General features: G+C 54.0%; 5 protein-coding genes across 5 annotated transcripts; 2 read left to right on the top strand and 3 right to left on the bottom strand.

Moving 5' to 3' along the window:
* Positions 1 to 730: 730 nt before the first annotated feature.
* On the bottom strand, positions 731 to 3,286 carry sidI (putative long-chain-fatty-acid-CoA ligase; the record flags this gene model as incomplete). Its single annotated transcript, XM_025670165.1, has 5 exons — positions 2,410 to 3,286; positions 2,046 to 2,343; positions 1,565 to 1,944; positions 1,168 to 1,497; positions 731 to 1,083 (listed from the first exon to the last, which is right to left on the bottom strand). Exons 1-5 carry the CDS (start codon positions 2,813 to 2,815, stop codon positions 731 to 733), a joined length of 1,767 nt encoding a protein of 588 aa, XP_025524823.1. The 5' UTR covers positions 2,816 to 3,286.
* A 1,975-nt stretch (positions 3,287 to 5,261) lies between these two features.
* BO86DRAFT_170793 (UvrD-helicase-domain-containing protein) lies at positions 5,262 to 5,913 on the top strand. Its single transcript, XM_025666503.1, has one exon. The coding sequence runs from the start codon at positions 5,310 to 5,312 to the stop codon at positions 5,748 to 5,750; it is 441 nt and encodes a 146-aa protein (XP_025524822.1). The 5' UTR covers positions 5,262 to 5,309; the 3' UTR covers positions 5,751 to 5,913.
* A 2,739-nt stretch (positions 5,914 to 8,652) lies between these two features.
* Positions 8,653 to 9,944, bottom strand: argB (ornithine carbamoyltransferase). Its single transcript, XM_025672576.1, has one exon. It carries the CDS (start codon positions 9,898 to 9,900, stop codon positions 8,812 to 8,814), a length of 1,089 nt encoding a protein of 362 aa, XP_025524821.1. The 5' UTR covers positions 9,901 to 9,944; the 3' UTR covers positions 8,653 to 8,811.
* Positions 9,945 to 10,052: 108 nt separating this feature from the next.
* On the bottom strand, positions 10,053 to 11,095 carry BO86DRAFT_170784 (uncharacterized protein). Its single transcript, XM_025666502.1, has one exon. It carries the CDS (start codon positions 10,969 to 10,971, stop codon positions 10,204 to 10,206), a length of 768 nt encoding a protein of 255 aa, XP_025524820.1. The 5' UTR covers positions 10,972 to 11,095; the 3' UTR covers positions 10,053 to 10,203.
* Positions 11,096 to 11,218: 123 nt separating this feature from the next.
* On the top strand, positions 11,219 to 12,961 carry BO86DRAFT_421162 (amino acid permease; the record flags this gene model as incomplete). The annotated part of the gene is made up of 2 exons (XM_025675263.1): positions 11,219 to 11,432; positions 11,487 to 12,961. The coding sequence occupies 2 exons, from the start codon at positions 11,219 to 11,221 to the stop codon at positions 12,959 to 12,961; spliced, it is 1,689 nt and encodes a 562-aa protein (XP_025524819.1).
* Between the last annotated feature and the right edge of the window lie 671 nt (positions 12,962 to 13,632).

Below are 13,632 nucleotides of genomic sequence, written 5' to 3'. Positions count from 1 at the left end.
GATGGGCAAGAAATCCTTCGAAATTGACTCAATATCGTGCCAGCCACCTATTCATCCGTTTCCTCCTCTCCCCCCCCCCCCCCCCACTCCATCCATATTGATTAATCGTTAACCGCTGTTGCCCGTCCATGCATTTTTACCCGGTAGCAGGATATGAATTTTGCTTGACACTGAAAAACCGAGGGACGGACGCAGATGATTGGTTTGATTTAGCCTCCTATGGGATTCATTCTTTGGAGGAAATTCTGAAGCGACCAAATCTTGCCGTGCGAGGCTGCCGAGAAGTGGATCCGGGTCTTTTTTTTTATCTGTCTGGCAGCGCAGTGCATGGCAGGGCACCTGGCAGGCACTGGGTGTGGATGTGGATGCCACCGTCTGCCAGGTCAACCACGGGGCGCGCGGTTTTATCCAATCAGATTAGATGATCATATCATCTAATCAGATCAGATGGGGATTAAGTTCCCAGTCGGTGACACCACATCTTATCCGTTTGGGTTCCGTTCCGAGGTTAGATTTTTTCTTTGGGGGGCGCTCGATGATGACGATGATGATGATGATGATGTCCGTTTTGCACCATTCTTCACTTTCCCAATGCTCTTCAAGCTTGCGCTGTGTAGCATTGCCAATAATCTACTAGACGAAGCTTTATCCTACTGCCCTCGTTTCGTTTCATAAACAAAAAAGAAAATGGGTATTATCACATTCTAAACCAAGTAAACCAAACCGAAAATCAAGCGCTAGCTACAGCTTGTCCCCGCTGCTCCAACACCTGAGCAGCGACCTTGCGCAAGTCGACCTTGCGCACCTTGCCGCTCCCCGTGACGGGGACCGTGCGGTCGATGCCCTCCTCGCCGAACACAAACACATGCTGCGGGGCCTTGTGCCACCCCAGCGTCTCACGGGTCCAGTTGCGCAGCTCGTCGACCGACGGCCGCGTCGTCTCGTGGCCGGCGGCGATCGCGATGAACGCGCCCACCACCTCGCCGTACTTCTGGTCTGGGACGCCGATGACGGAGGCGAGCTCGATGGCCGGGTGCGCGGCGAGGCGCTCTTCGATCTCGAGGGGGTAGATGTTCTCTCCGCCTGTTCACACACCATGGATCCGTCAGTCGGTTGTCATTTTGGAGCTGGGCACGAGTTTGAGGGAAGGGAGGGTGAGCCACGTACCGCGGATGATGATGTCCTTGAAGCGACCGGTGATCGTGCAGTACCCCTCCGGCGTGAAGATGGCCTCGTCACCTGTCTTCAGCCAGACAGTGCCCTCCGCGTCGGTGGTTAGGGTCTCGGCCGTCTTGTCGGGGTTGTTCCAGTAGCCCTTGGTCAACTGGTACCCGGCGATGCAGAGCTCCCCGCGCTGGCCGACCGGGACGATGTTACCCTCGGCGTCGATGATCTTGGCCCGCGCATGCGGCATGACCTTTCCGACTGTCTTCAGGCGGGTCTCGATGGTATCCGTGGTGAGCGCGTTGAAACATGTGGGAGACGCTTCGGTGAGACCTGTGCAAGATGAAGGACATATTAACAACTCGTCTCATTGGGTGCTGTCCAGAGCGTGATCGCTTACCGTAGCTGCTGGTGTATTGAGTCATGTTCAGCTCCTCGAAGAGTCGCTTCATCAGGGGCCGAGGCACGGGTGCTCCGGCGATGATTCCAGTGCGGAGGTTGCGGGTGTCGAAGTTGGCGGGCTTGGGGAGGGCCAGAATCGCCTCGAACATCGTGGGGACGCCGTGCAAGGCGGTGCACTTCTCGTCGGAGATGGCGTGAAGAACCGCCTTGGGGTCGAAAGTTTCGCTGGGGAAGACGATCTTGGATCCATGCGTCACAACCGCCAGCATGCCCAGCACCAGGCCGAAGCAGTGGAACAGAGGCGGGGGGCAGCAGAGGACGTCGAAGGAGGTCAGGTCCATGCGGTCGCCGATGAAGCGTGAGTTGTTGACGAGGTTACTATCAGACGCCGCTTCGGTCAGTCAAGGTGCTCGCCAACACACCTGAAGTAGCCAGATGTGCATGTCTTGTATCATCTCCATCGGGCTATGGATACTTACTGATGCGTTAGCATGGCAGCCTTGGGGTTGCCCGTTGAGCCACTGGTGAATTGGAGATTGCAGACATCGGCGGGGCTCAATTCCATCTCGCGGTTCGGCAAGGCAGAGCTGGGGAGCGATGACCCGCGGTGAATCACGTCGTTGTACGTGCTGAAGTTCTGGTACTCGCCCCGCAAAATGACAATCTCCTCCAATGCGACAGAGCTGCCGGCTTGCTTGGGCTTGGGACCCATCTTCTCCAAAACCTCTTCCAGAGAGTGACGGCCAATGCGAGGGGTCATAAACAACACACGAACGTCTGAAGGGAGAAAGCGCTTGAGTCAGCCATTGAGGCTGCATCAATCAAGTGAGAAGTGCAACGAACCTGTATGGTCAAGAGCATAGTAAAGCTCGGAAGGAGTGTATGTGTTGTTCAACACCACCAGAATGGCTCCCACACGCGCGGCGGCGAAGAAGACCGCGATGTACTGCTCGCAGTTGCCGGCCATGATACCGATACGGTCGCCCTTCTGGATTCCCATCGCCAACAGGCCCCGAGCCAGCCGGTCGGCCTCATCGTTCAGGTTGGTATACGTCCAGCGAGCTCCAGTCCAGGGAAAGACCAAGCATTCGTAGTCGCCATAGTGAAGGCTCTGCAGCGTCAGCAGTTCACCCAACGTGATATCGAGCAAAGCCGGCTCTGTGGGACCCTGCACAATTGAGAGCTGCTGGGTCGTCCGAGGGGACTGGAAGTGAGACAAAGTCTGCTGAAGACGCCGTACAGTAGCCATTGTGACGGAAAGTGGTGGATGAGAAATCTGACGGGCAGGGCCAGCCGCCGGGGGTCTCTGGGATCTTATCAGATTAAAAAAAAATCTACCCGGTCAAGCCCGGGGGAGAAGAGAGGGGCTTCAATTTCATCATTGTCATTGTCTCAAACCGGTCGCGGAATCCACTCTGCATTATCACTCCAATGGGGCGGCGTGAAGGTTTCGTCGGAATGGATCGTTGGACTCGCGCGATTCTTGGCTGCGGACTAAAGTGGCCAGTCCACCATCGGAGCGAATTGATATTATACCCAGTCGCATCCCCACATCGGTCGTCGGACTGGATTCTGCAGGTGTGCGCTCGGGTTGCAAGAAGAAAGGCAACCCGGGAAGACCCAGAACCTGGCCTGACTCCACCTCTGACATTCTTGCCCGAACTGCCTAGAAGAAGGATCGGAATGTTGTCGGAGATAGCAGGAGTCTGACTGCTGAAGGGAAAATCAATAAGACAAAAAAAAAAAAAAAGAAGATTCTGCGTACCCCTCCCGGCTAGGCCATGGCTTCCAAGGTTTACCCCTCCTCGACACTTGCCGTATCAAACCCCTGGTATGTAATTTACCGGATCAGATAACAATCAATACAGCAGATATGTGGTCACGTCAGAACAGTAACTCAGCAATGTATGGTACAGTACGTTATATGTATTGTGCGGGATACTCCATACTCCGAGCACCTAAACCCCAATACTAGAGCCCCTTGCAAGTCTGCTTACAGCACAAGCAGAGGCTGGGTTGTGTACGTCGTACTGCCAATTACTCCAATGGCTCACTGTGCAGCGTATCAAGTCACATCGGCATATATTCCATGCCTGCAAGCGTTGCTCATGGATTGAACTTGAAGTAACTTCATTAGAGCTCGCTGTAAGTTGGCAAGGTTACCCATGTATGGTGATGGTTAAACAGTATTTCAAACAGAAGAAGTAATAAGGTTGACAATGCAAGTCAGTTACAATTACCACTGACAAGAATGCCATTGTATCCCGAGATGCAGACATAACTGTCTCATATGCAATGAATGCAACCGCACGGGCCATCATGCAGAACAAAACGTGGATCAAACTGTTGCGACTGTAGGCCAGAGGAAAAGTCTCTCATCCCCGTCAAACCCCTATATGCAAGGACTTTATACTAGGCTGATAGACGGCAACACCCGATTTTGCCTATCTTGGTTACCTTGCCGACTGGAATCTGCGACCCTGGTAGAACTCTCGGAATTATCAATCTGACTCGAGCTTGACAGGTCAGCTGGTAGATGTATGTCTCGAGAAGTACTCAGTAGGCCTCGCGCTCGGAGCCCCCGGAAGTACCGTATCTGTGCTGTCTCAGCTAAAGATACAGTACAGTGAACCTGGATTACGGCTGTTCTGGCTAGTGCGTGTCGTGTACGGTTGTGGACTTAGGGATGTTTCTACTGTACTGTGACAATCTGAAATAAGACCAAGAGGGAATTGTCTTTCTGCATGATGAATACTACAAGAGACGAAGATATCTCTAGTATTGAGACGTGGGCGTCCTTCTGGAATCTACTTCTAAAAGAAAAGGGCTTCTGGTGTGTGGGGAGCAACAGATAAGTTCGATCTGTCCCATCAAGACGAGTACCAGAGGATCGTAAAGACCGTACACACTGAAATGACAGCAGGATGCTCAAAATATTTCCCTGTTAGGCGAGATGGTTAAATACGAAGCTTGCCTTGGTTCCGGCTGTCAATGCGACACCCGCTTGGGCTAGACGAAGTAAGAACTCACTCTCGGCGGCTATTGAGCTGAAGAACTTGGCAAGTGTGATTACCATGAGTCAAGGATAATAAGGGGGAAGCCCAACGGGGCGTTTCAGCTTGAATGAACACTGGAACTCGGCAAGATCAGGCAATGTATCAGGCAGTCTTTCATTTTTTGTGCTGGGCACAGTCTGTGGAAGATCTAATCTGATGATCTAATCTGATGAACTAAGTGGTCCTGCAAAGTAGACAGGTTCGTACGATTAAAAAGAAGTACTATATTTAGCGGGCCTGAACATGGCTTGTGATTATTTGCAGCACCAGGTTTGATGCAGGCCTTTCAGCGAGAGTACAGTGAAGCTCTGGTGAAGCCTCGTTGAATCAGGAAAAGAACACCCCCAGAAGCTGCAAAACATATAGATAAACCTGCCAAGAGGCCTCAGGAACTCGCAGCAGTTGGAAGCGAAATCGCACACCTTGAGTTAAATCAAATACTTTCAGGCAAAGAAACACTATTCTGGTATATTCTGATCATCTCCGACAATATTCAAGAGTGGTTTGATGAGGTTACACAACAAAAAACATCATATTGGAGAGTGTACAGAGTAAATTCACGTGATAACACCTTCCAGCTGCATAAGTCACATGATGACGCGTCTTCTTCGCGTCACCAGAAAACAACATCTACCTCACCACACCCCAATCATTGCCCATGATACAGCAACTCATGGGTGATCAGCAATGGACTGTATCCTCGATGGTCTCAATTCCTCCCAGTCCACTGCTGTGACATCCCCGGCGTCTATCTTGCAAGTCCTGGCGCCACCGGGTTCAGGTAAGACAAAGACGCTGACGGCGCGCGTCGCGTACCTTCTGGCGCATCATAATTACCGCCCTCAAGATGTCATCTGTTGCACATTCACTATCAAGGCCAGCCGGGAGATGCGAGAGAGGCTGGCCAAGTTGATTGGTGAGGATTTACAGAAGAGACTGCTCCTGGGAACCTTCCATTCGATCTGCCGGCGGTATCTAGTGATCTACGGCCACTTGATCGGGCTGAAGAAAGGCTTCGGGATCGCCGACTCCGGTGACAGTACGTCTATCATCAAAGTGGGTCAAGCCTCTATCTTGTTGAACTCTGCGCGACCGTCTCCATGGTGGAGCTATATTGACCTGGGATAATTGGCAGAAAATCATCAAGCGGCTGCGCGTCAGTATCGAGCCGGGGGCCGCTAGGGGACGAATTTCTCGCCAAAAAGCCCAGGGTGTCGGCCCAGATGAGGTCGCAGCAAGGATACAGACAAAGAACAAGACCACAGAGCAATGGGACTTCGTCCAGGTCTACCGCGAGTACGAAAGGCACCTGGCGGAGTCGAATCTGCTGGACTATGACGACCTGCTTGTGCGATGCGCCGACCTCCTGAGACAGCATCCGAAATGTGTTTCGAACATCCAGGCCGTCTTGGTAGACGAATTCCAGGACACCAACCTCATTCAGTATGAGCTCATGAATCTCTTCGCATCCCAGAACAAGCGCATCACCATCGTCGGCGACCCGGATCAAAGCATTTATGGGTTCCGATCCGCAGAGATCAAGAATCTGGCACGCATGCAGAAACTATATCGCGACACATCTGTGGTCTTGCTGGAAAACAACTATCGGTCGTCTGGGTCTATCTTGAATTCGGCACAGGATGTCATCGAGCAAGACACCTCCAGACCAGCGAAGAGGCTGCAGCCAACACATAGCGTGGGAACCATGCCTGTGCTGCGGAAACTGGTAGATGCTGAAGCCGAGGCGCGATGGATCGTGCTCGAGATTAAGCGTTGTATTGGGACGACAGGCAAGCTCCTCAACTACTCCGACTTTGCCGTGTTGCTCAGAACGGCGGCTCTTTCTCGACGTATAGAGTCGGCAATGGGGAAGAATGGAATTCCATACCGGATGGTTGGAGGCTCAAAATTCTTTGATCGAGTCGAAATCAAGCTGCTTCTGGACTACCTCCGGGTCATCAGCCATCCGCAAAACAGCGAAGCCCTTACCCGTGTCATCAATACCCCTTCGAGAAGAATTGGAGAAGAGACAATCAAGGCGCTCACCGCCGGCGCCGAGAAAGCGAAATTGCCGCTCTGGGACTATATCAAGGGTGTAGCGCAAGGCCACCGGTCAGCAGACTGCACACTTTCAAAGCTTACGAATCAAGGCCTTTGCACATTCGTCGGGATCATCGAATCTGCCCGGAAGAAGCTCAGTGACACCCCCGATAGTTCATCGCCACGGATCCTCCTTGACCACGTGATTAAGAAGCTAAATTTTCGAGAATACCTCAAAACCTTGCACGGATCGAACGAGGAAAACCGGTGGGCCAATGTAGAGGAGCTGCTGACCCAGGCCGACGATACGCCTGGCTCGGACGGTCAGAATACCGAAACCGAAAGTCTACCCGTGATAGAGGGCCTCGAGCAGCAACAGGCTCACCCCGGGGAAGAAGCATTGTCTCGGTTTCTCGCGAATGTGGCGCTGTCCAGCGAGGTCACACCGCAAGAGGAAGGCTCGGAAGGGAACGCCTCAAACGAGAAAGTTACGATTTCTACCATCCATGCGGCCAAGGGACTCGAATGGCCCGTCGTCTTCGTTCCCGCTGTGTACAATGGCAGCATCCCTCACTCACGCGCCGAAGACTCTGACGAAGAACGAAGGCTGCTATATGTAGCAATGACCCGAGCACAAGCGCTACTCTACCTGAGTCAGCCCCTCGAACAGTCGCAGGGGGGAGAGATGACCAAACTGTCCAATTTCCTGCCGGAGCAAGTAGTCGGCAACAGATTCCGATTACTCGGGCCTGTCTTCAGCGACGATGTCGTGCACGGGATTGCAGACATCCTGCATCGACCTAAACCAGAGGAAGTAGCAATACAAGAGGCCCAAAGCACACTTATTTCATTGTTTGATGACCGGTGGACGAAGGAAGGATACGAGCAAATTGACCCTTCGCTTCAATATGGTGACCGGAGAGCAATGGTCGAGGGGCCGTATGCGAAGAGAAAGCGGTTTGACCAGCCTCAGACTGCTGACACGGGGACATGGCTTCCTACTCCAGCCCTAGGATTCTCATCAGCACGAGACTACATCGCGGTGAACAATGTTATGGTCGAGGATACAGCCACCGCAAAACCCGGTGCGAAAAGGAAGGCGATCGGCAGTGGTCCCGTTCGTAAGCCAGACGCTTCCCAGAAGACACTTTCCGGATTCCTAGGATTGTCCTCCTCGGCAGCTACCAAGACGGAGGTCGAAGTCAGTGCCAAGTCCCTCTCGGTGTCAGGGAGGTCTTCTGTACCTCCCTTTCAGACGAGACCGATGAATACCGCGGCGAAAGGGTCGATCCCGAAACCATACACCATGCACCGACCGCAAGTGCAGCGGCTGCAACCCCCGCGACCGGCCCTCGAACCGTCAAACCCGAATGCTTACACGTGGCTGGCCGAGCCCACGGACCTCTCTCGGATGCCCAAGTCTACAATCCAGAACAGCCACGAAAGTTCGATTCAGCCGACGTCAGCCGGCAGCATGACTCCATATACTTCAAATACCGACCAGCTGTCTCGGCCCGTGAGCACGTTCCACACGACCACGATGTCAATGGTTCAGAACCAACCGCCAACGACGATGCGAAGGACACTGGGGATCCGTCGGAGTAATGTGGACGGCTGGCAGGCGCGGATGCAGAGGGAAGGTCAAGGCCGGTGAGCCGCGGCCGATGGGGGCTGGGACATAGTCCATCGAAGGATTGGGCGTATCGGGCCAACCGCTCTAGGTATGGCTTCGTATGAGCGCGTTGATCGAGCATCGACGAGTTATTAGCTTCTATATAGCTAGCATGTACTCCCAGGTTGGAGGAATGATATACCAATGTTGTTGAACGTAATGGAGGCCAGAGATTGAAGCAATTTCGAGCTTGCAATGCGCGTCTCTCAAGTGACGAATGCTTTGATACTCTGATCTACCGGACGATAGACACACTAGTCTCACTATTTTGCAGAGACACACTTATATATATGAACCTTGAATGAAGTCGAAATAGCCTCAGGACTCAACCTCGGGTCCATGCAATTCATTGGAATAGTGCTTAGACAATAACCCCCTTCCGGTACAAGATACTCCACCAGATCAAGTGCTTATACACGCTCATCAAAACAAAAAAAAAAAACAGCTTTTTTTAAGAGTACACAATCAAACCCGTTCTTACTCAATCTTGCCCTTGTTCACGACGAACCCTTCCAGGGCGGAGATGGCCGCCCACAGACGGTTCTCGGCCTCGGGGAAGACCAGTGAGCGCTTGCTGTAGAAGACCTCGTCGCTGACCTCCTCGGGGTGACGGGGCAGGCAGTGCATGAACTTCCAGCCCTCGTTGGCGCCGCCGCGCTTGGCCAGCTCGGGGGTGATCTGGAAACCGGCGAAGTCCTGGAGGCGCTTGCGGGCCTCGGCCTCCTGGCCCATCGACACCCAGGTATCCGTGACCAGCACGTCGGCGCCCTTGACCGCCTCTTCCGGAATATTCGTCTGGATGAGCTTGCCCGGGTTCTGGACGCCCTGGCCGGCCTGCTGGATGAGTTCCAGCATCGGGGCGGGGATCTCGTAGCCCTTGGGGGTGGCGACGGCGAGGTCGACGCCCATCTTGGCGGCGCTGATGGCCATGTCGAAGAGGACGTTGTTGGCGTCGCCGATCCAGGCGATCTTGAGGCCTTCCAGGCCGAGGCTGGAGAGGTGGTGCGCCTTCGGGGTGAAGGTCTCGTGCAGGGTCTGGAAGTCGGCGATGGCCTGCAGCGGGTGGAAGGAGTCGCAGAGGGCGTTGATGACGGGGACGGAGGAGTGCTGGGCGAGGCCGGCGACGTCGGCGTGCGGGCCCACGCGCGCGACGATGCACGAGACCATCGACGAGACCACGACCGCGGTGTCGTACAGCGACTCGTTGACCCCGAGCTGGATGTCGTCCTTCCCCAGGAACATCGGGTGGCCGCCCATCTGCACCACCGCGCCCTCGGTCGAGATCCGCGTCCGCGTGCTCCGCTTGCTGAACATCATCGCCACCGTCTGGCCCGTCAGCGCGCCCAGCAGGTTCTGCGGGATCGCGCCGGACTTGATGGCGCGCTTGTGGGCCGAGGCGTTGCGCACCAGCGTCGCGAACTCGGTCGGCGTCAGGTCGGCGATCGAGAGCAGATGGCGCGGCGCGAAGGGGGAGGTCGGCGGGAGCGTTTGCGAGGCATGTTGCTGCAGCAGCTGGCGGGTGGCCGAGCTGCACCGCGCAGCGGTCATTCGAAAGGCGCCGGGCATGATTGATGGAGCTGTGTTGGAGGTGGGAATTGAGCTGTAGCAAGTCTCCAAAGACCGGCTATATAACTCGACTGGCCGATGGCGGTGTATGACTCAAGTGATGCCCATGATGTCACGTGACGCGAGCAGCGACTCCGGCGGTGACTCGTAAATTTGCAGAGTTTGCAGGGTTTGCAATCCGGGGGAGGCAAACTGATAACGATTGCCCTGACTCATATCCATTGGTGATGGTGATTCTAATCGGCTAAGAAAAACTTTCCTGGGCTTTTTATCCGGACAGTCCAGGTTCACCAGAAGGCCCAGTCATAGCGAGATCCATCCGAGTGTATCGAAGACATGGAATCGCAGTTCCGTAGGGCCGAAGGCACACAGTGCGCTCCTCAAATTCCTTACGGGCCATCCTGCCAGTCGATTGAGTGGGCAATTCGCCATTCCTATGGAAGCAGCACACAGCAACGCCCTGAACTCAGGGCGAGGCAGTGGCCCTAATGTACCAATTTTCCCGGTGCCTGATGGACCCGCATTTGCGATGCCACCTTGACGAGACAGACAAATGCCAAGTGCACCTGCCAAAGTGCCTACTGCTAACCAAAAAGTGGAAGGTTCTTTTGATTCCATCCAGACTTCTAGCGCCGGTCGGAACAGCGCCACCGGAGTTCCGCCGGGGAGTGTCAACCACGTGATGTTCTCGTTAACGGTCAAACTCGAGTCTGCCCCACGTGATCCCAATCGATAAGCATTTGGTCTGTATGAACTCCTCACGAACACCATGCTTAATTCGAGCTTAAATTCGACTTTGACCGCTGGGGGTCGTGTTCGGGAGCAAAGAATCACGCCAATAAAGGATTCACTTCCTCTCTCATCAAGCATGATTCCATCCATGTGAAACTGAAACTGACAGTCGCCCCCCTCGCCCAGAGGTTTACATAATAGTGAGCTCCAGCCCGCCCAGGGAGTGGGGCAAATTCTCTCGTTTTTTCCCTTTCCCGCCTTTCCCACCGATGGAACATGACGAAAAGCCGATCCAATGGCTGCAAGATGCGCGCTGGTTCCGAGTGGCAGCAGCACCATCCCAGATTTTGTTTGATAATGAAAAATGGAGAAAACTCTGCCTAGAGCCACATTTGTCACTTAACCCAGCTTCCTCCCCCGTCTTTCTGACGTTTGCCTCTTGTCTGTTACTGTGACTGTGACTGTGACTGTGACGCCGCACACTTCCTGCAACCCAAGCTCTCTGGTCGAAGTCGTTGGCAAGCTACCTACTCCAATACGGTAGCATTTCTGCTCTCCGGACCTGTCTTTCGATCCCTCCGCCAACATGGGCGAACAGGACAACATCGCGCCCGCGAATAAGCTGGGCGTCGAGAGTGTTGTCGATGACCCCAATTCCTCCGACAGCAACAGCGGGCTGCGGTCGCGACGCCGCTTCGGATCGGCACAGGAAAATGGAAAGGATATTGAAAGTGATCACGAGGACGAGGGCAAGCTGAAGCGCAACTTGAAGAACCGCCATCTACAGATGATCGCTATCGGTGCGTTTTCCCGTCCCCTCTTACAGGCTTGTTACGGAACTGATTGGTGAGTAGGAGGAACCATTGGAACTGGTCTGTTCATTAGCAGTGGAACAGCGCTGGCAGAGGCTGGTCCGGCTGGTGCCCTTATCGCATACGCCTTCGTCGGTTCGATCGTGTACTCCGTTATGTGCTCCCTCGGAGAGATGGCAACCTATATCCCCGTTCCCGGTGCCTTCACCTCTTACGCCGCGCGCCTCGTCGATCCGAGCTTGGGTTTCGCCATGGGCTGGATTTATTGGTTCAACTGGGCGTCGACCTACGCCGTCGAATTGACTGCTACCGGGATGATCGTCAAATATTGGGATGAGAACCTGTCCGTCGCTATCTTTATCGGAGTCTTTTGGGTTGTTATCTCAGCGATCAACTTCCTCCCTGTCGGCTTTTACGGCGAGTTGGAGTTCTGGTTCTCGCTGACCAAGGTGTTGACTGTCTTGGGATTCATGATCTTCGCTATCTGCATTGACGCCGGAGTCGGCAGACAGGGTTACTTGGGCTTCAAGTACTGGCACAGCCCCGGCGCCTTTGCACCCTACTTGATCACTTCCGATTTATCGGTTGGGAAGTTCGTCGGTTTCTGGGCGGTGCTCATTCAGGCTGGTTTCTCTTACCAGGGTACCGAGCTTGTCGGTGTTGCTGCTGGTGAGACCGAGAACCCCCAGAAGACTGTTCCCTCCGCTATTCGCAAGACCTTCATCCGCATTCTTATCTTCTTCGTCTTGACCATTTTCTTCATCGGATTGTTGGTGCCTTACGATAACCCCAACCTTGCTAGCGATTCCGGCAACGCGTCCGCCTCGCCTATGGTTATTGCCGCCAACCTGGCCGGTGTCAAGGTTCTTCCCAGTCTGATCAATGCGGTCCTTCTGACCGTCGTTCTCTCTGCCGCCAACTCCAATGTGTACAGTGGTAGCCGTGTTCTCCTTGGATTGGCCCAGGAAGGTTTCGCGCCCTCCTGCTTCGGCTGGGTCACGCAGCGTGGTGTGCCGTATGTCAGCGTTGCTTTCACTGCCCTCTTCGGTCTTCTAGGATTCATGAACGTGTCGAGCTCCGGAACCACGGTTTTCAACTGGCTGGTGAACATTTCCAGTGTGGCTGGATTCATTTGCTGGACGTCCATCAACGCTAGCCACATCGCCTTCATGAAGGCGATGGCTGCTCGTGATATCTCCCGCGAGACCCTGCCTTACAAGTCCTGGGGTCAGCCTTATCTGGCGTGGTACGGGTTGTTCTTCAATCTCCTTATTACCTTCACCCAGGGATTCACTGCCTGGATTCCTCACTTCAACGTTTCCGACTTCTGGGTTGCCTATATCTGCCCGGTCCTCTTCGCTGTCTTGTATATCGCACACAAGGCGTGGTACCGCACCTCGTTTGTCCGCCCTCTGGAGGCGGATCTTGACACTGGCAGACCGCAGTTCACCAACTGGGAAACCTCCAACCCCAAGGATGGATGGGGCAGAAGACTGTGGGACAGCATCATGGGCTAGACCTGTCCTGTGCATTTGATCATCAAACATAGAGTTTTGTACGCGCTCTAGGTAGTGAGCGTCGAGGTCATCATTAGATCATCGGCAGATGTTGGTGCATCTGCGTTGAAGCAAGTTCTTGTATATACTATCAGCTGGGTCGCTTTCATCTGCCATATTTAGCATTAGCTCGTTTAAATCTGTACTATAGACTTTATTTATGATCTTCTATTGAATCCAGCCTTGTAGTATCATGGAATGTCGAGTATAATGGGGCTTTAATTGATGCGGAGCCTTGAGGGCAGTACAAATGGAGGGAGGGGTGGTTCTCTGACTGATAAGATAAGGAGCGAGCGGGCCTGCCATCATTACCGGATTATTCATCATCGATTGTTATCTCCGAAGTCTCCGAATATGCCGAGCGAGTTTCTGGCATTCATGCGACGATAACTCGATTCAGGTTTTCTCCCACTTACAGAACCTAGGAGTCCTACAGCCCTTCGCTGGACTCAACCTGATCTCGTTCTCTGAGAGCTCCAGCATCCCCACCCTTCTGTGGGCTCCGCGGACATGGCAAGGTCACGACAAATAATCGATCTCGCAGTCTGGAGCTGCCGATTTCCCAGACTCCCCCAGAAGCACAGCTCCACGCTCGCAGCCGGCGCGCGGCTCTTCTCGTCGTCGACTACAGT

Source organism: Aspergillus japonicus, assembly GCF_003184785.1.
Source record: "Aspergillus japonicus CBS 114.51 unplaced genomic scaffold BO86scaffold_51, whole genome shotgun sequence".
Lineage (NCBI taxonomy): Eukaryota > Fungi > Ascomycota > Eurotiomycetes > Eurotiales > Aspergillaceae > Aspergillus > Aspergillus japonicus.
This window is presented reverse-complemented; position numbering and strand designations above follow the sequence as displayed.

Coding starts and splice junctions, on each gene's coding strand:
- BO86DRAFT_170793 (XM_025666503.1), top strand. CDS start 5,310: ATGGACTGTATCCTCGATGGTCTCAATTCCTCCCAGTCCACTGCTGTG.
- argB (XM_025672576.1), bottom strand. CDS start 9,900: ATGCCCGGCGCCTTTCGAATGACCGCTGCGCGGTGCAGCTCGGCCACC.
- BO86DRAFT_170784 (XM_025666502.1), bottom strand. CDS start 10,971: ATGGTGCTGCTGCCACTCGGAACCAGCGCGCATCTTGCAGCCATTGGA.